At 41.7% G+C, this 21,323-nt stretch overlaps 1 protein-coding gene across 6 annotated transcripts in view; it reads right to left on the bottom strand.

The window, feature by feature from the left end:
• Positions 1-21,194, bottom strand: part of DZANK1 (double zinc ribbon and ankyrin repeat domains 1) — a 68,724-nt gene extending 47,530 nt beyond the window's left edge. The window contains exons 1-7 of one of the 6 annotated variants that reach the window (XM_057530129.1): positions 21,064-21,194; positions 18,935-19,095; positions 15,741-15,894; positions 9,206-9,320; positions 7,710-7,806; positions 6,617-6,735; positions 4,182-4,267 (exon numbers count right to left, since the gene is read on the bottom strand). In XM_057530129.1, coding sequence (XP_057386112.1) covers positions 4,182-4,267; positions 6,617-6,735; positions 7,710-7,806; positions 9,206-9,320; positions 15,741-15,894; positions 18,935-19,043 — 680 coding nt within the window. In that variant the 5' untranslated portion in view covers positions 19,044-19,095; positions 21,064-21,194. Of the gene's footprint in view, positions 1-4,181; positions 4,268-6,616; positions 6,736-7,709; positions 7,807-9,205; positions 9,321-15,740; positions 15,895-18,934; positions 19,096-20,731; positions 21,020-21,063 lie in introns of those variants that run through there. The other 5 variants (XM_007191905.2, XM_007191907.2, XM_007191904.2 and 2 more) reach the window with 5 other exon arrangements.
• Between the last annotated feature and the right edge of the window lie 129 nt (positions 21,195-21,323).

Raw genomic sequence — 21,323 nt, forward strand, 5'->3', positions numbered from 1 at the left:
GGAGATGCTTCTCTAGTCATTTTATTACAAAGTGGCCGTACAGCTGGGACCAATGGTGCCCTTCACCTGCAGGCCAGGCCCATCTCACTTCCCGGCCGCGGCAGCAGTTTATCAGCCGCCTTGACCCCAGTTCCCAAGTGGGGCCCCAGTCGTCCCATCACCTTGGATCTGGCGTGTGTGAGGGTGAGCTGTGGGAATTCCAGGAATGTCCACGCTGCACTTTGCTGACTCCCCACCTGAGCACTGAGCCCAGCCTCAGCGAGAGGTCCTCTTACCCAGCACTCTGGAGTCACTGTCAGTCAGGCCCTGCCTTTGTCTTCACTCACCTGGGTGGAGTCCGAGGCTCTGCCCCAGCAACGTCTGGCCCCATTTCCTAGGCAGCTGGGTCCCATCCTTCAGCCCTCACCCACCTACCTGGTTCTGGATATCAGCCAAAGCGAAAGGACTCCAGGAACCGGGCTCCCCTGTGAATAACACTGCTGCTGCCAGGCATTTCCAGGCAGGTTGGGGCCCCGATCCTGTGACCTAACTGAACTGCTCAGCATCTATGACGTTTGCATACTGTGCTATGGATGGCTTGGTTGCCTGCACCAGTCTCTACCACGGCCTCTCAACAATCACTAGCTTTTGTAGTTGAGTCTACTTGGGGAAAGGATAGTCTTTTCAGCAATGGTGCTGGGCAAACCGGATAGTGACATGAAAAAGAATGAGGTTGGACTGATTGATACCTTATGCCATATACAAAAACTAATACAAAATGGACCAAAGACCTAAATGTAAGAGGTAAATTTATAAATCTCCCAGAAGGACACATAAGAAAAAAGCTTCATGACACTGGATTTGGCCATGATTTCTTGGATGTGATCCCGAAAGCACAGGCAACAAAAGAAATAGATAAATTGAACTTCATAAAAATTTGAATATCAAAAAATACTATCAAGACTGAAAAGACAACCTACAGATGGGAGAAAATATTTATAAATCATATATCTGAGAAGGGATTAATATCCAAGATATATAAAATATTCTTGCAACTAACACCAAAAAACAAACAACCCAATTCAAAAATGGGCAAAGGACTTGAATAGACATTACTCCAAAGAAGATGCCCAACATCACTTGCCATTAGGGAAATGCAAATCGAAACCACAATGAAATACTACTTTACACCCGTCAGGATGACTATTAGAAAGACAGAAAATAAGTATTGGTGAGGATGTGGAGAAACTGAAACCCTTGAACATTTCTGGTGGGAAAGTAAAGTATGCAGCTGCTGCGGAAAGCAGTTTAGCAGTTCCTCAAAAAGTTAGACATAAAATTACCACATAATCCAAAAATTTCAGTCCTAGGTAAATACCCAAAAGAATTGAAAGTAGGGACTCAAAGAGATGCCTGTACACCAATGTTTATAGCAGCATTATTCATAATAGTCAAAAGGCGGAAACAATTCAAATGTCTATCAACAGATGAATGGATAAATAAAATGCAGTATATATATATATACAATGGAATGTTTTTTACCTTTAATATGGAATGAAATTCTGATACATGCTACAACATGGATGAACCTTGAAAATATTATGCTAGTGAAATAAGACACAAAAGGTTAAATATTGTCTGATTCCACTTACATGAGGTTACTAGAACAGGCAAGTTCATAGAAACAGAAAATATAACAGAGATTACCAGGTGCTGGAGGGATAGGGGGACGGGGAGTTATTGATTAATGGGAGCTGAGTACTGTTTGGGATGATGAAAAAGTTCTGGAAATAGACGGTGGTGATGGTGGCCCAACACTGTGAATGTACTTAACGCACTGAATTGTACACTTAAAAATTGTTAAAGTGGTAAATTTTATTTATGTATATTTTACCACAATAGAAGTATAAAGGACTGTAAAAAATAATTGATTATTTCAAATAAAAGTAGTAATGTATTGTGCGGTTCATAATATTTGTAGAAGTAAAATAAATGACCACAAGAGCACAAAGGCTGTAGTTATCCGGTTATTGGAAGTATACTGTCATAAGGTTCTTAGGCTATAAATGAAGTGGCATGATACTACTTGAAGACAGATTGTAATAAGTTAAAAATGTGTGCTATAAACCCTAAAGCAACCACTAAGAAGAAAACTTATAGCTAATAAGCCAACAAAGGATACAAAATAAAATAAAATCATAAAACATACCCAATTAATCCAAAAGTAAGCCAAAAAAAAGGGGGGAGGCAACAAAGAATAGATAAGACAAACAGAAAACAAATAGCATGACAGCTGACAAATTCAAACATACCAATAATCAGAATAAATATAAATACTCTCAACAGCCCAACTAAAGTGCAGAGATTGTTAGCTTTTTTAAAAGCAAGACCTGATTATATATGCTGCTTAAAAGAATCCAGCTTTAAATAGAGAAACACAAATAGGTTAAAAATAAAAGGATGAAAAAAGATACGTCACACAAATACTAATCAAAAGAAAGCAGTAATGGCTATTTTAATATCAGACAAATTTGATTTCTGAGCAAAAAATATTATCAGGGTTAAAAAAGGTTATTTCAGGGGGGAGGAGGGATAAATTGGGAGATTGGGATTGACATATACCGACTACTATTATTTAAAATATATACCTAATAAGAACCTACTGTATAGCACAGGGAACTCTACTCAATACTCTGTAATGACCTGTATGGGAATAGAATCCAAAAAAGAGTGGATATATGTATATGTATAACTGATTCACTTTGCTGTACAGCAGAAACTAACACAACATTGTAAATCAACTCTACTCCAATAAAAATTAATTTTTTTAAAAAAAGGTATTCTGTAATGATAAAGGGGTAAATTCAGCAACAGGACATAAGATTCCAAGAGGTTTACATATTTAATAATAGAGCTTCAAAGTACATAAAGCAAGAGCTGACAGAAATACAAGGACAAGTAGACAAATTCATAATTATAGTCACAGATTTCAGCATAATTTTCTCAATAATTGATAAAACAATAGACAAAATCAGTAAAGATAGAGAAGACTTAAATAATACAACATTGTATTAGTTTCAGGGGTACAACATAATGATTCAGTAATTGTATATACTGCAAAATGATCACCACAACATCTAGTTAACATCCGTCACCATACATAGTTACAGAATGTTTTTTCTTGTGTTGAGAACTTCTTAGATCTACCCGCTTAGCAGCTTTCAAATATGCAACACAGTATCATGAACTATCATCACCATGCTGTACGTTCCATCCCCAGGACTTATTTATTTTACAATTGAAAGTGTGTGCCTTTTGGCCACCTTCACCTATTTCACCCACCCTCCCAACCCCCAGGGAGATGCAAATTAAAACCACAACTACCACCTCATTAGAATGGCCAAAAATAAAAATAAAAGTGTTAGTGAAAATGTAGGGAGACTGGAACTCTCCTACATCATACACTACTGGTGGGAATGTAGAATGGTACAACCTCTTAGGAAAACAGTTTGACAGTTTTCTTAAAAAGTTAAATATATGCCTACCATATGACCCAGCCATTCCACGCCTAGCTATTTACCTCAGGGAACTGAAAGTATATATGCACAGGACAACTTGTATACACATATTCATAGCAGCTTTATCTGTAACGGCCCCAAACTGAAAACAACCTAGATGTACATCAATAGGAAATAGGATAAACTGTGATGTATCCGTACAATGGAATACTACTCAGCATTAAAAAGAAATAAACATCTGATGCATGCAACAACATGGGTGAACCTCAAAGTAATTAGGTGGAGTGAAAGAAGCCTGGCAAAGGAGTAAATACCGAATCATTCCATTTATATACGGAATCAAATGCAAACTAAGCTGCAGTGACAAGAAGCATACCAACAGTTGCCTGGAGATAGGGAGGGACACTTGGGAGGATTTCAAAAGGGTGCAATGTCGGACAGTTTTGGAGGTGATGGATTTGTTCATTTTCTTGATTGTGGTGACAGTTTCAAGATTATATGTATATGTCAATTGTACTCTTTAAGTGCAGTTTATTGTATGTCATTTGAACCTTTAAATATTGTAAAAATTTAATAAAAAACAGTTGGGGCAAATACCACTGTTATGTCCCATCGTCAAATTCTTTTTGACCACACTGTGCCTTAGCAGGACTTAAGAAACAGTAAAGAGAATGCAGTACTTACTTGAGAAAGTCTGTCTCCCTTTGAATCCTCATGATCTCTGTGCTTGTCAAACTCTTCTGGCCAGTTATATGTGCAAAACCAGGGAACTAAAATTAAGAATATGTATAAAATCATGCTACAGTACAGTAAAATTACATTAAGAGTTCATTTCAGTGCTTTGTCCTACCATATCCAGCAGCCATCTTTTAAAAACCATGATGGGGAAAGTCTTAAGTAATTATGAATTATTAAGTAATAATTTTAATTAAAAAAATTAAAGTGATGTTCATCATCAGACACGTATATTTCATTAAAAACAAGAGTTTACAAGAAAGGCGATCTGAATTACCATCAGACAGACCAGATTTCAGAATTTAGAATTTAGAAACCCAAGTGATCATCCATATTTGTCAAAGATTAAATCCCTAGGAAAAGGACTCACCTGCGAGAACAGTCATCTGCTGTTATCCAGAAACATTTAACTCACTTAGATATATTTTAATTTGAGCATCGTCTTTGTACCAGGCACTGTATTTGATGCAGGGTTGGGGGACAAAGATAAACATTACATAGTCCCTGTCCTCAAGGAGCTGAACTGGTGTACATACAAAGTACTGAAACACATGGGCTCAGTGTCATAACACATCTGTGTTGAGTCCCATGAGAACCTGGGGAGGTTACGATCCCATTCACCTGCTCGGGGAGAAGGGCTCCCCGGGGCTGTAATGTCTGAGCTGGGCCTGGGAAAGTAAAGAACAGTTTGTTAAGTAGACAGAAGGACAAAGGGAATTCCAAGTAGAGGAAACCCACGTGTGAAGACACAGGCAGGGCAGTCATGGCCCATCCTGGTTGTCAGATATGGTCCAGGGGTCGGAGTGGCAGGGGAAGGGAACAGAAAGGATGGCTGAGGGAGAGAAGCTAACACTTATGGAGGGTCTGAGAGTAGGAAAACGTGCACATTTCACAGTGACCTCCTAAGGTCAATAGACAACATTATCCCCATTTTATTTTATTTTTGTAACATTTTCTTCTGATATAATTTCCAACATAGAGAAAAGGTGCAGGGATAGTACAACTAACTCCTTTGTTCGTGTTGACATCTTGCCCCAGGTGCTCCATTCTCTCTCGGAAGCACGAGAATAACCTGCAGTCATGACCCCCCTCCTCCCCCCCACAAACACTACAGCATTTCCCAAGAACGGGGCGTCCTCCTACACAACAGTGCAAACATCAAAACCAGAAAAGTCAGCGGTGATACAATACTAGCATCTAATCCACATATCTTTGTTCACATTCCGTTAGTCGTGCCGGCAATGGCCTTCCCAGCTATAATTTCCTCCTGGACTACGGTCCAGTCCAGTATCACACTTTGCTCTTAGTGGTCATGCCTTTTCTGTCTCCCTTAATCTGGAATCTCTCCTCAGTCTGTCTTTATCTTTCGTGATCTTCATCTGTAGAACCTCCCACAATTTGGTTTTGTCTGATGTTTCTCATGATTGGAGTGAGTCATGCATTTTGGCACAAATGCCAGAGAAATACCAAGTCCTTCTCATGTTAGGAGGTGCATATAATCCCCACTTTATTTTATTATTATTATTATTATTCTTGTTTTGCCACGTGGCATATAGGATCTTAGTTCCCCGACCAGGGGTGGAACCCATGCCCCCTGCATTGGAAGCGCGGAGTCTTAACCACTGGACCGCCAGGGAAGTCCCCTATAATCCCCATTTTTGATGAGGCTGAGTCTCAGAAAGTCTGAGTCACTTGCGTGGGGTCACATCCTCAGGCCTATCTGACCCCAGTAGGCTCCCTACCAACCACAATGCCTGTGGGCCGAGCTCAGGATGCCAGACTTGACGCTGCAGACAATGGGAAGCACCCTGGGGTTTTCAGTTGCCTTTTGTGTCAGATCTAACATGGCCAAGACCAGAAGTTGCAAAGTGGCGGTCCGTTGGCCAAATTTGGTCTGCCACTGACTGAGTTTCACCTGGCCCACACGTACTGGTCCCCACAGTGCATCAAAATTTAATTTGATTGTGGGACTTCCCTGGTGGCGCAGTGGTTGGGAATCCACCTGCCAATGCAGGGGACACAAATTTGAGCCCTGGTCCGGGAAGATCCCACATGCCGCGGAGCAACTAAGCCCATGCGCAACTACTGAGCCTGTGCTTTAGAGCCCGGGAGCCACAACTACTGAGCCCATGTGCCACAACTACTGACGCCCACACGCCTAGAGCCCATGCTCCTCAACAAGAGAAGCCACGGCAGTAAGAAGCCCGCGCACCGCAACGAAGAGTAGCCCCTGCTCGCTGCAACTAGAGAAACCCCGCACGCAGCAACAAAGACCCAACGCAGCCAAAAATAAATTAATTAATTCATTAAAAAAAAAACTAAAAAAAAAACAAAAAAAACCACAGTAGGCATTTAGTACCCTAAAGATTGTCTTTAGAAGTTACCTGGGGCTGCTGGGTGGCTGGTCGAGAGCCTGATTCTTCACGGAAAGCTGGGGTTTCCCGTGGGCTTTCTGAGAACCGAAGATCTTTCAAAGTTTTAGGGTCAGTTCTTTCCCCCACGTCTACGATTATATCAAAAACGTCATTCTGTGAATATCTATAATTATATATGCATTCATGCAACTGTGTCTTCATAGTTAGGAACCTTTTAATAAGGGACCACTGTTGTCACATTCTTTCTCTAAAGTAGAATTATACAAAGAAGCTCCCACTCAGTTAAATTAATAGCAATAAAGAAAAGAATTAGCCCAGACAGAGAAAATTAAAATCTGCCCTGCAACATTCCACAACATTCCACACCAGGCCGGGAAAATGGATAAATCCAGTTGCAAGGTTAGCAGGAAACATCATGTGTCCCAAGGACACACTGCAGCTGTAACATGTCGTAACAGCCCCCACTTTGAGTGACTACAGTTTCTTACTTGCCAAGAAACCTTGTTCTCTAAAATCAGATTATCAGAAACTTTGCTGTTTGAAATCTTATCAGTAAGAATGAAACATCCAACTCTTGCCTGGAGGACCCAGTCACTTTGACATAGAGAAGCAGCTTCAATTTCCAACCCTGGTGCAGAGCTTCAGAGAAAGGTTTCTGAACACAACATTCCACATTTATCTTTGTTGTTTCCAAGGTAACAGAACCCCGGTCCCCTTCTCGGGTCCATATCTCACGGTGACCATTTCACACCGAGCCCTGCTTTGCTTGAGCCTGTCAAAACTTTTCTTTCATTTAAATTTCATCCAAACTCCACCCTTCCCCCTGTAACTGTTGTCTGTGCTTTGGTTGATGAGATCCCATGGTTCCTTTGGTGTGTGGTCTCCCATGTTGCAATGAATCGATAAATCTGACTCTGCTGGACAGCTGGACTATTCCTCATGGTCTTAAGCTGTTGGCTAGGGCAGCATTACAAGTCAAATTATAGCTTACTTTATTGTTCTGGTGTTTCTTATCCAACCCTTCTGCAGACAAGAACACAAGCACTGAACCTGTTTGGTGGTTTAGAATATTAAATCTTATCTTCGTCCTGTCACGTCATACCTGGAAACTTTCCAAGGTTAACATTCCAACCCAGTTTATTTTCAACATTCTTATATTTCTTCCTCCCTTTTGATTCAACAAATCCATTTTTCAGTTCCTAGGAGGGAAGAGATTGCATATCAATCCCTTGATTCTGCCCATTTAGATATGAAAATTAAAAGTTCCATGGTAGAGACAGTGACATAGCCTGCACTTCTCACTGGAAAGGGTTTACAGTCGTTTTCACAAAGTGACCTCTGTCTCACCTTTCCCTGGAAACACACAGCTTTGAACCTGGGCTGCTTGGCGGGCAGCTTGTCTGCTTGGGAAGCCCCACCAGGTTGAGTGGCCAAGACCAGAAGCAGGTGGCAGCATATACAGGCAGGATGTCACCATCATGGGAGTCAGAGTAATAACAGAGGGACCACCAGACCCAGGGGGCAAAGACAGGTTGGGGTCAGGCCAAGACAGTAGTTCTGCCCACTATCTGCCCACACATGGCCCTGAAACATAAACACGCTTCTCTCTGGACTTCCTTCTCCTTGGGCTCAGTCCCTCATGCTTGGCTGAAGCCTGAGCGCCTGCTGCTACACGTGGGTTCAGCCCCTGCCCAGTGCAGACCCCTGACCACACGTGGGCCCCACACGACACCTGCACCCATTGCTCTGCTCCCACAGCCTCCCCTCTGGCCTCTGGTCAATCATTAGACTGAAGGGACTCCCAGAAAGCTTCCCGTCACCCCCAGCGAGACCTCCATGACTGAGACGTTTTGGTTGGTTGCCTTGCCGTGGGCTGGCGCGTCCTCTGACCCTGGGATCTAGCTCACTGACGCCCAGAACCCAAACGTCCTTTCAAGACGGGTCTAGTTCATTCTCCAAAGAGATGAGGCTTTGCAGCTATTTGGCAATGAAGGTTTCAACGTAATTGAAGGCCATGCCCACTGAGGGCTTCTACTAGTCTGATGCATCTAGTCAACAAATAGACACCCTCTGCCCTCTCCTACCTGCCCCTGTGCAAGATGCTGAGTATGGCAGACACGCTCTCTGACACCTGGGAGCCTACAGTGCATGAGGGAGACAGACAGGGAGTAAAGTATTCACAGCATCAAAGCATTTTATAAAAGGAGAAGACCTGGTGCTAGGGGAGCAGAGACGGAGCACCAACGCCCAGGTTAGTTTGGCTGGAATATAAACAGGGGAGTCACAAGGCAAAGAATGACTGAGGACAGAAACTGCTTCTTAGGATGCCAAGCTAAAGGGTCCTGCTTTCTTCGACAGGTAAGGACACAGGAGACAAGGATGTTTGCTAGGAATCTTCAATGAGCAGGGTGGAGGAGGGACTGGCCAAAGGGTGGGAAATCAGCAAAGATACTTTGCAATGGTTGATACTGACCCCAACTATAAGGACCTGAAAATGGGTAGAATGACTGGTGGTAAAGGAAGGGGAAGATGCGACCACTGAGAATGGGAGCTGAGAATGCGGTGAGGATCCGAATGCCTTAGAGCGTCATTACGTACCTGCTCTGGAGGGTCTTTGAGAACATTTTCCACATCATCTTCTGAAGGGACCGTATCTGGCGGTACATAGTCCACCTGAAACACCTTTGTTACCATGGCACTCTGTCTGCAGTCTCTGAACATTATTCAGAACAGAAAAGGTCTGTGTGTTACACAAAGATTCAAAGACAAGGTGCCTAGCAATTAAGATGACTCTATAAAGTCCCTTAGTCTAGAGACTAAATTTATTGTATTTTAAATTTGGAGAAACCAAAATACAGCTTCTATAATCTTTCCCTACCTTATTCTTATTTGGGTTATCTCTTGCTATGTAACAAACCGCCCCAAAACATAATGTCTTAAAACACAAAGCTGTGGGTTCGCCATCTGTGCTCCCAGTTGCCATCTCTCGTGTGGCTGCAGTCAGGTGTCAGCCGGAGTCGATTCAAAGACCAACTCAGCCGGAGGTCCAAAATGGTCTCTCCCCTCATGTTCCAAGTCTGGTCTGGGCTGGCCATTCAGCTCTCTCCTTCCCTCTCTGTCCATCTCCCTCTGCAGGTGGTGAACTTGGGCTTCCTCACAGTACGGAAGTGTCAGGGAGGTCAGACTCCCTACACGGTGGTTGGCTTCCCCCAGCATTTATGTTCCGAGAGACCAGAGCAGACACTGCAACACTTCTTGTGGTCTGGCCTTAGCGTCATGTCTGGTGCGTTATCTTGGTCAAAAGTAAGTCACAGGGCCAGCCCAGGTCCAAGCGGAAGGGCTGCCCTGGGAGGTGTGGTTCATGGGGGGCCATTCTGGGGGGCCATCTACCGCACTCACCATAAAGATGTCATACGTTAAGTCTCAAACTATTCTAAAACAAAGAATGGGGTTATCTATATATCATTCATTCCACATGAGTCATGGGGATTTTCCTTACCCCAGTTGTGGGTAGCACTATGTATGCTGCCCTGGGAGATTTTAACTGTTATTCCTCAAATACCAGCAAGTTCTCAATTTATTCATAACATTTCACAATGAATCTTGTTCCTCTCGGACGCAATAGGAGTCCACTGAGAAAGCAATGTAGAGGGGCCCAGAACTGAACTCTGGCAGTGATTTCATCTCAGAACCAGAAGCTCATCTATACTTTTTATTTTTTAAAACAGTTTTATTGAGGTATAATGTACATCATATAAAATTCACCTGTTCTAAGTATATAATTTGATGATATTTCATAAATTTACACAATTGTGCAACTCCCACCGCAGTCCAGTTTTAGAATGCTCCATCACCGAAAAATTCTCTCGTGCCTGTTTGTAGTCATTCCTGGCTTCCACCTCCTACTCCAGGCAACCACTGATCTGTTTCCCGTCTCCATAGTTTTGCCTTTTCTAGAAATTCAAAGTAAATGTAATCATACAAATATAGTCTTACATATCTGGCTGCTTTCATTCATCCTTTTTTTTTTTTTTTTTTTGAGGTTCACCCATGTAGTTGCATGTATCAGTAGTTCATTCATCTTTATTCTTGAGTAGTATTCCATTTTATGGATGTACCATAGTTTGTTTATCCATTGCCAAGTGGACGGTCATTTGGATTTTTTCCAGCATTTGGATTATTATAAATAATGTTGCTATGAGCATTCACATATAAGTCTTTGTAGTATAAGCCCTGGAGATTGGATCTTCTCTTGTTTGTAACAAACAAGTGCCTGACTTAAGCTTTGCTTGCTGAGGCATCCACTTCAAAGGCGGCGATCTTGAGTAGACACACTGCTGACCACAGGATCCAGGTCACCTCCCCCCACGGAGGCTCCTTTATCTTAGAGATCTTGGTTGGTTTCAATGACTGACCAATTGGGTTGCTTGTTTTTTCTCTTCCCGCTTTAAATTCTCACTCTTACATTTAAAATTCACCAATAAAGAGTGAGCCCATGGAACCCTAGCCCCCTCCCTCAACCCCAATAAAAGCAGAACCTCTGGCCTGTGATTTCTCCCTTCCTCACTCCCTCCCTCCATCCCCGTCTCTCCCTCTGTCTCTCTCTCTCTCTACCTGTGACCTCGCTGTGGGCCACGTAATTTCCAGGACTTGTAAGTAATAAACCTCATCTCTTTCAAGTCTTCCTGATGATTATTGCTAAGGGCCTCTTGCAATCATAATAAGAACAAGGCCCGGTCCAGCCCCATGTGTGGATAGATACACAGGAGCAGAATTGCTGGGTCATATGGTCAGTGGGTTTAACTTTTTGGTTGTTCCATCTTACATTCCCACCGGCATCATCTGAGGGTTCCGGTTTCTCCACACACTCGCCAACACTTGATGTTGTCAGCCTTTTTTGATCACCTGTACTCTTGAATATATTCTCTGTAGGTATTTGCTTGAGATGTGTCCCTAGTGTATTAGGATGCAGGCTTGGCTGTTGTAACACAGAACCGAAACAACAGTGGCTTAAATAAGAGGGCAGCAATGGGCTGTGATCCACCCAGAACTGCGCAGAGGAACCATGGAGTCAGGGTCTGGGGTCAAGTTTCCACTGTGTTGCTCCACCATATCTAGGACATTGCACGTGTCCTCTGACCCCACGTGGCTGCCCACCACAGCCACATTCCAGCCAGCAGGAACCACCGCCCACCTCTTCCTTTAGGGTACAATCCAGAAGTTGCCATATCACTTCCACGTGCATCCACTGGCCACACCTGGTGACACGGCTCCAGCTAGCTTCAAGGAGGACTGGGAAATATCTTTCTTCTAGGAAACACGTGTCCGGCTAAAAATCATGGGCTCTATGATTCTTGAAGAAGGGAAACACAGACATTGGGAAGAGCCAGCAGCCCCTGCCGCATCATGGTGAACACACTTTGGTGTATTTGTTTGATATGTTTAACTCTCGCTCCCGCTAATTTGCACTGAAAGCTCACAGCTGGAACACAGGTGATTCTGTTTGATCGGCCCAGAAACTTAATACTGTTTACATCGCCAGTTGTCTTCTTTCTTTGGTGTTTCTTTGTCTGCTTTGCTCATTGATTTTCATATTGGCCTTTGATTTATTTTATCTGTTTCATTATCATTTCTTTTGCAATTTCTCAGATTTCTTACATGTTGGTTTTTTATATTTCTTAAAATTCTTGAAGCTTCAAGTAAATATGTGTCCCAAAATGCTTAAAATTCTTTAAGTAAACATTCAGAAATGAATATACATCAGTTCCAAAATAGTTGAGAAATGTTTAACACTAAGCAATGCAGAGGTTGTAAGCCACATTTTTAGAAGGAGAAGAAAATTCTCAGAAATACACAATTGATCTAAACGGCCACTACCTATCAGTGAGTGACAATATTTAAGAAATAACATGATCAGTGGGTACTTGCATGTTCACTGGTTGGAGTGACTTATGGGCGGCTAAACTTTGGGGAAGCATGTGTTTTGTTTTGTATTTAATAACAAAACCAAATTTACAGATACAGATATGTGGATGCAGATAGAGACAGTCTTTTAGATGAACTGCTTGCTTAACTCATTCACCTCAACATCCATCTCATCTGAATGCTCATCTTTGGCCCATGGTCTGTCATCCAAGATACAGTCGTCCTCCTAGTTAGACACTTCCTGGACCTCACAAACATCTCCATCCAGGGACTACTCAAATCCTGGCGAATGGCCAGGCTTCCTGAATGTGCACATACCAGCCCCATTACTCTGAGCAGAAGCCTGGTTCCCACCCACTTGCTCTACCCCTTTTAAGGTCTAGGTTGTCTCCCCACCATAGCTATCCCTTTCCTTGGGGACCCAGCCAGGGCTCCCACCCATAGACCTTGTCACCCAGAAACCAGCTCAGACTGCCTGCTAGGTGGAAGGATTTTCTGATGGTAATCCAAAAAAGGCTTAGGTTTGGGGTTGGAGCTAGGAATTCTACTCAGAGCCCAAATCTCATTTGAACACACATAAATTTTTGCTAGGATTGGAATCAGATGCCATAAATATGTATCTTTAGGAATACCAATATAAGGTACACTAGACAAAAAAAATTACTCATAGCTCTATCCCTGTAAAGATCATTATCCTCTCCATAAAACACCATAATTACTTGAATGATTGCAAGGGAGTGAAAAAAAACTGGATCTGGAAGAATTCTGCAACTTGTCCAGGCCAGATTTTCTCAACCTATTGGAAATTACTGATATTTGCGGCTGGGTAATCGCTGCTGTGGGGCTGTCCTGTGCACTGTAAAATGCTCAGCGGCATCTTTGGCCTCCACCCACCAGCTGCCACTAACACACTCCCGTTTCCAGCGTGACGACCAAAATGTTTCCCCACGTTGCTAAATGCCCCCTTTGGAGCAAAATTATGCCCAACTGAGAACCTCTGGTTTAGGAACATGAAGGGGTTGAGTGGAAACTGCTTATTCACCCAGGCATGAACTTTTCAAATATGAGGCTGACCTTTTGAGGTGGGTCACATGACAGCAATCTGTTAGCCCTTCGTTAAGAATTTGAAAGACAATAACTACAGCTGCCACCTGCCTGATCCCAAGTGTATCACCTCTGCCCTTCACAATGGCTTCCAAGGGCGTCCTGTTAACCTCATGTGACAAAGGAAAAAACTGAGATGCCAAAGGCCACATAACTTAGCCAAGGTCACACAAAGAGGAGGCAATAGAACTGGGATTAAAATCCAGATCTGCAGGTCAACAAACTCCATCCTCTTTCCCACACTCCAAGCAGCGTCTTCTTGCCTTTGTCGCTGCCTCTGGAGATGGCATTTGGATCTGTCATCCACGCAAACACAAGGTTTTAGGTCCAGAGGCGGTAGATGGATGCCTGTGAGATGCCCTGGTAGCCTGCGGATACGTTTACTTTATTAATCATTGCTGCCAAACGGGGAAGTCCCTCTTGGTTCTGCTGAAGAAAAATGATTGTTCTCAGGGGCCTCTGACTCCCCCAGCTACCTACCTTCAGTTGAAGCAGCTTTTACCTCAGCCAGGCTTGATTTTTCTTGGCCACCATATAAGGTCATTGACAGAAAAAGGAGAACCATGCAAGTTCATTGCCAACACACTACAAAATGATGATATCAGAGATAGGAAGCTCTTGACCACAAAGGAGGATTTTAAAGAATCAAGGCAGATGTCAGAAAGTTTGCAGACCCTGGATTAGACCATCAATACACAGACCATCAAACCTGAAACCCTCTCCCTTTGCTGAGATGTTCCCGAGTCCCTGGCCCCTCCTGCCCACCTGTGTTCCTTACCAGACCATTCTCTGATGTGAAAGTCACAGACATACATACGGGGACTTGAAAGCACATGTATGGCAAAGCTCTTATTCGTTTCCTTTCAAGAACTATTTTATCGCAAGTGGATACAAGCACTAATTTTCTGCCTTGAAAACTCAAAAATTTTTTGCATAGATACTTTCCCTAAGCTGAGCGCATTTGAAATACTAACAGTTTTTCAGAGCAGACACTCTGTGGGCACAGAGCAAGATGGTGAGAGGCATTAACAATGCCCTTATTTTTCAGACTCTTTTGGAAGCTTTATTAACTCCTTTGAACTACATAGTCATTAACTACTACTTCACTTTATGACCATCTGCAGCTTATAAAGGGGCCTGCCTTGCAGCATTGGGCACCAGAGTAATTAGCTTATTAATTTTTAATAATTGAGATGACTTGTTTCAATAGAAATGGTTTGGCAAGTGGGAAAAGACACAGATTCCAATCTTTAGTAAAGAATAATAATGTGTAAGGAGGTTGTTTTGTTTGGTTTTACTTTTATTTTATTATTAAAAAATTTTTTTAATGCCTAAGCAATCATCTTTGGTGTAGAACTTGTAGCTCTTGTCAAAAAGCCACGCAGTAGTTCAGCCAGCAGGGGGAGCCTGGAGTCTCATTTAAATTACCTGGGCCAGCCAGGTATTAGTTTGGGGCTTAAAAGTCTTCCAAAAGTGTGGCCAAACCTGTCTTGCTGCACAAAATAATTCTTCTATCACAGACACACAAATCTGCAAAGCATTTGAGGGTTTTCTTCTCTACAACCCACGGTGAAGTTTACCCAATTAAGTGGTGTTTCTATATTTGAAAATGAAAAAAAAAACATTGACTATGAAAGAAAGGACAAAGAAAAGAATGAAGTAGCTAATGTTTAACAAACTGAAATGACAGTAGCTTTGAAGGCCAATAAAGTCAATACAAAATCAGAGAGAGAACCACAGTGGCCATGTCCTGGGAAATAAAAGAACCATTAACTAAAAACAGAATTCTCCTCAGAGCCAGGCGAATCTCTTCGGAGGTCCCAAACCCTGAAAAGGCTCTTCCTTCCCAAAATCCCAATGTGGATTTCAAACTAAAAGCAGTATTAATATACATAGCACTTCACTGAGCTGTACCCTTATGATTTGTGTACTTTACAGTATAACTCAACAGAGGACAAACAAAACACAAAAGTTACAGATATGCGCTGAAATTAAGATAATTTTTCTTTAGTGTACTTCTAATCCAGAACTGATTCTCATTGAAATTAATAAAATTAAAACATAATAAATACAAATTATCTTAATCATTATGCTCTTAACTTACTTAGACACTGCGATAGCTTTAACTTGTATTTTTCCATCAGGCAGAGTAATAGGCTTCGTATACTTAAACGTAGTGTTTTCACCATAACCAATTTTCTTTAGGAATTCAGGTTTGCTGCCATCCACGGTATAATATATGTTGACATCTGGGGTGTCTGAAAAACCCAAAAGAGGATATCTGGAATTAACATTAAAGTAGCAAGTCCCTGAATAACACCTATGGGTCAGTTATTTAATGAGTTTTTTTTAATGTACTGTAGAAATGAATAACAATAACTAACAATAATTGAGTTCTTTGTGCCAGGCACTGTGCTTTACATGAATTAGCTAACTTTATCAGTACAACCTTATGAGATAGGTCCTATTTCATACCCACATTATAGATGAGGAAACTGAGTCCCAGAGAGGTTAAGAAACTTGTTAAATAACAGCAGAGTTGTGGTTTGACTTATCAGAGGTTGGACCCATAGGCCATGCTCTTGAACCACTGTGGTATTTTGCCTTCCCAATACAGCAATGATACAAATCAAGCAGGGGTGAACTTTAAAACTACAATGCCTACTTAGAAAGCAGAAGCTAATTTTTCATTCTTGGAGCATTGTTTAAGAAATGCTTTTGTTATATTTTATTTGGACTAGGTAAATGATTCCTACACTTCTTAGAACATTTGTAAAGGTAAAAAACTCATATGATCCAAGATTCAAAAGGTCAAAAAAGGATATACAATGAAAACTCTCCCTCCCACCCCTGACATAAGCTACCCAAAGGCAACCAATAATATCAACTATCCTTCCAAAAATAGTTTACATCCATACAAGCATATATGTACATATTTTTCCCCCTCTCTTTATATACAAATGGTGGCTTATCATACCCTGTTCTACATATTTCTCTTTTCATTTAACAATCTGTCTTGGATATTGCCCTATATTGGTACATAAAAGCATCCCCATTCTTCATTACGCTGCACTGTATTCTGTCTTTCTATGGATGAATCATTGGCAAACAGCCAATCCCTACAGATGAACATCTAAACTGTCTTCTTTCCTTTTCTTTCTTTCTTTTTGTTTTTCTTTTGCTATTACAAGCATTGTAATGAATAACCCTATAAAGAGTTCTTTTTATAAGTACATCTGTAAAATGTGTAGAACTAGTACTGTTGAGTCAAAAGCTATGGGCACTTGTAATTTTGGTTAATGGTGCCAAACTTCCCTCCACAGACAGTGAAACAATTCACATTGCTATCAGCAAGGCACGGAAGTGCGTGTTTACCCACAATCTCAGTCATATTGTGTGTGACCATTTTTTCTTTTATTTTTGCCAATATTCCTTTTATATTTTCCTAGGTTAAAAAAAAAGTATCTCATAGTTTTAACTCACATTTCTTACATTTTGAGTAAGATTCACTCATTCATTCAACAAATATTTACCAAGTACCTATTACATGCCAGACACTGTTCCAGACACCGGGGATACACCAATGACCAAAGTCCCCGCTGTCACAGAGCTTCCGTTTTAGGAAAAACACACAAGCAGTAAACAAACAAAAAATAACATATAATCTGTTAAGTGGTGATTAAATGTAAGGGAGTAAAAAAAAGCAGGGGAAAAGGTCTGCTCAGCAAGCTGGTGAAGGGGTGAGTAGAAGCATATTCTCATATGTTTAAAAGATATTTGTATTTCCTTTCCTATAAAATGTTCTTTCACATCCTTTGTCCATTTTTCTATTGGGTTACTATTATTTTTGTCATTGAATTGTAGAATCTTTTATTTATTAGACATTTTAAATACTAGAGAATTTGGATATCCTGTCATCATTTGTCAATAATCACCCAACTTCTCCTGAGGGTTATGGGCACATATACTAAGATTTGTATTTTGGTTTGAGAATTTTTGAAAATAATATTGGCTTTTAAGATAAAGGGAGACACAGGATAAAGTAATATATTCTTAGTTGGAACTCTTAATCTAGGAAGCCCAGGTGTCACACCATCAATACAGATAAATAGTTTGTATGCACATTAGTTATTAAAATACATAACTGGAGTCTCAGAGCCTGTTTTTTTAAATTGAAGTATAATTTATTTACGATGTTGTATTAGTTTCAAATATACAGCAAAGTGATTCAGTTATACATATGTATACTATTTTTTTCTTTTTCAGATTCATTTCCATTACAGACTATTACAAGATACTCAGTATAGTTTCCTGTGCTATATAGTAGGTCCTTCTTGTTTATCTATTTTATATATAGTAGCATGTATATGTTAATCCCAAACTCCTAATTTATCTCCCCCCCTCCTGCTATCCCCTTTGGTAACCACAAGTTTGTTTTCTATGTCTGTGTGTCTATTTCTGTTTTGTAAATAAGTTCATCTGTATCACTTTTTTTAGATTCCACATATAAGTGATATCATATGATATTTGTCTTTCTCTGTCTGACTTACTTCATGTAATATGATAATCTCTAGGTCCATCCATGTGGCTGCAAGTCAGAGCCTGTTTTAAACAAGTATTTGTTCATATGTTCTATCTATAAAACTTTTCCTTCTCCTTATGTTAATTATATATGTATATGTGTATATGTGTGTGTGTGTGTATTCCTGGCATTAATAGGAAATGCATTCACTGCTTTATTTCTGCAGAAATAGCTAAGATTTCTTTTGGCATTACCATGTGCCAGACCCTGTGTCCCTCACATCACGTATCGATTCATTCAACCTCACAATGGCTGTAAACAGTAGATAATATTATCACTCTTTTCCAGTGAGGAAGCTGAGACTTATAAAGGCACAGCAATGTATTGAAGGTCACTAGAAGTTCTCAAAGCCAGGATTCACTCTCCAACCTGTCTGACTGGGAAGCCTGTGTTAGCAGGTCAAACTGAAATCCCAGAAAAATAATGAGAATCCTGGGAAAGTCTGGGGAAGCATCAGGAAATCCTCCCCTGGCTAAGGTGAGTCAAGGCATTGCTACAACTATTACCCACACAAATGGAAGGCTGGCAAGAGCCAACCGTTTTAATCTATATAAATACCACTCTATAAACCACCATTGTTTCAAATTTTGGAAGTTTTACAAACTTCCCAAGATCCTGATTATAGAAAACATGTAAAGAGGTAAATCAACAACCAGATGAATATAAAGACTATGGCAGTGTTATTTTAAATGATTTCAAGTATATTTGATTCTTACCTGATTTCATTTCCAAAAGCGTATTGTTATCAATTTCATGGTTGGCTTTTCCGGGCTGAGGCACCCGCAGGGGAATGATTTGAGGGACACACACTGAACCAGCAGTCATTTCCCCTCCTTACATTAAAAAACAGTGGATGAGAATAAATTCCAATGGGCACCTATATTTGAACACAAACATTGAAGAGAAGCACCTCGTTCAAATACAGTGAGACCAGTAAAAACTAAAGGGAATACTGTTAATCTATCATCTACAAATATCATTTTTATTTTTTATTTTTTGGGAGACTCATCTCAGTTCTTTGTTTTTTTTTGTCTTTGAAGTATAGTTGATTTACAATGTGTTAATACAAATATCATTTTTAATTGAAATAACGATCGTTTCAGCTGTATTTTTGCTGTTGAGATCTTGTGTGGGGTTTTGATTATCTAAATATTTACCTCACTTTGGGGGAAAAAGCATGAATATATGGGATGGGGGAACAAAATTCTTTTAAATGGGCAAATTAAGTGAACTCATCAGAGCAGAGACCATCACTAATGACCTGACCTGAGCAACCCTTGGGTCATTACCACACTTTTCTGCCACCTCTCTTGGTTTCAGGCAAGTCAGCACACAAGAGGAACAGAAGTAACTCTGTATGTAGCATGAAACGTTAATTTAGAGCCAACTCCTTTGGGAGAGCTCCAGGTTCAAAGCCCTGCAGTTGTCACCAATTGGTTCTTGCATGTGAAAGCTGCAAAAGAAACTTTAGAAGGATGGCAGAGGATCACACCTCAGCCAGAAGAAAGCTGGCATGGATATAAACAGTGAGCAAAAAACACAAAAGTCTCCCACTCCATCTACTGTATTTATAAATAATTAAGTACAAGTATGGAGGCCTTAGTGATCTTTTTCTTGGGGGTGGGGGGCCTCATAATTATTAATACATAAAGGATTCAGGGGGAAAAAAACCCCACACCTTAATACAGCAACCATTTACATCTCCGATGGTCTGTTCAAATTTCAATGATAATGGATGCATAGGTTTTACTAAATTGAAATCTATATTAAAACTCGAATTTTATAGTGTACTTCTTGCACCCTCCACTATTATTTACAATTTTCCAAGTACTTATATAATCTTATTTATCAATTTGTGATTGGGCATTTAGGCATTTACTAGTTTCTTTTTAGTTTTGGGTTTTGCTATTCTAAATAACGTTGCCCTGGGAATTCCCTGGCGGTCTAGTGGTTAGGACTCCGCGCTTTCACTGCAGGGGGCCTAGGTTCCATCCCCAGTCGGGGAACTAAGATCCCACAAGTCTGCGGCACGACCAAAAAAAAAATTTTTTTTTAAATAAATAATGTTGCCCTGAACATCTCTTTGGTTTGAGGTTTGTCACAGAATATAACCCAAAGGTGGGCTAACTAAATTTAAGCAGTGAACTTAATGCCTGGTTGAACAGTTCCAGTTCGGAGGCTAAGAATTTAAATTGCAGATACATATATAGATAGTGGAGCAACAGCCCCTACAGAAGGGATGGACTCTGGAGCTTGCCCATCCTCACACTTTCATTTAAGTGAGAGACAGTTAAAATAAAACCAGTTAAAAACTAGTTCAAAGTAAAAACATTTGGGGAGGGAATAATTCATGCGGCGACTAGGAGCTGCCCTCGGAAGGCTGCCAGTGAGTAGGCCAGTGGGCCCCGAGCGAAGAGGATCAATCAGTAGACTGATCCGCTAGGCCCAAATGGCACTGTGGCGTCAACAGCATCCCCTACCCCGCAACCCCTCCATCCAGACTGCCCCCTCACCGCCCGCATCCGGAACCGCGTCTGGTCCTTGTCCCCGTCCTTCAGGTGCACCCAAGGACGTCCGCTACCTCTCAGCTGGAGTGAGGGCTGCCGTCCTCCTCCTCCTCCTCCGGCCACCAGGACCCGATTGGGAACCCCGGAGTACCTCCGCAGCCCCCACCCAGGCAGCCCACCGCTCACTGCCCTTCGTCCTCTCCTTCACAGCGGTCCGGGTTACCAAAGACGCTGCGAGCCGCGCCCCGCCACCTGAGAGTCGGGCAGGTGATTGGCAGGAACCCGGCTTCCTAGCAACTAGCCCCGCCCCTGCGCTTGGCCCGGAGACTGGTACCCGCCTCGAGCTCCTTTCGTCAGGCTTCACCGTAGGCGACCGAGAACTTGCCCTCACAGAGGTTGGAAAGTGCTACAAGGTGGCGTCTCAACTCAGAATAGGGGAACCAGGCTCGTTCGTCCGACAGGCACTGACGTTCTGGAAAAACCAGAATAAGAATCTGGAGCGGCGCAGGCGCGGCTTGGCCACCTCAAGGCGACTGGCAAAGAAGGACCGCTTGCGACACGAGGAAGAAGGCCCCTGTGCCAGCCGCTGTCTTCATAG

This window comes from Balaenoptera acutorostrata, chromosome 15, assembly GCF_949987535.1.
Source record: "Balaenoptera acutorostrata chromosome 15, mBalAcu1.1, whole genome shotgun sequence".
Lineage (NCBI taxonomy): Eukaryota > Metazoa > Chordata > Mammalia > Artiodactyla > Balaenopteridae > Balaenoptera > Balaenoptera acutorostrata.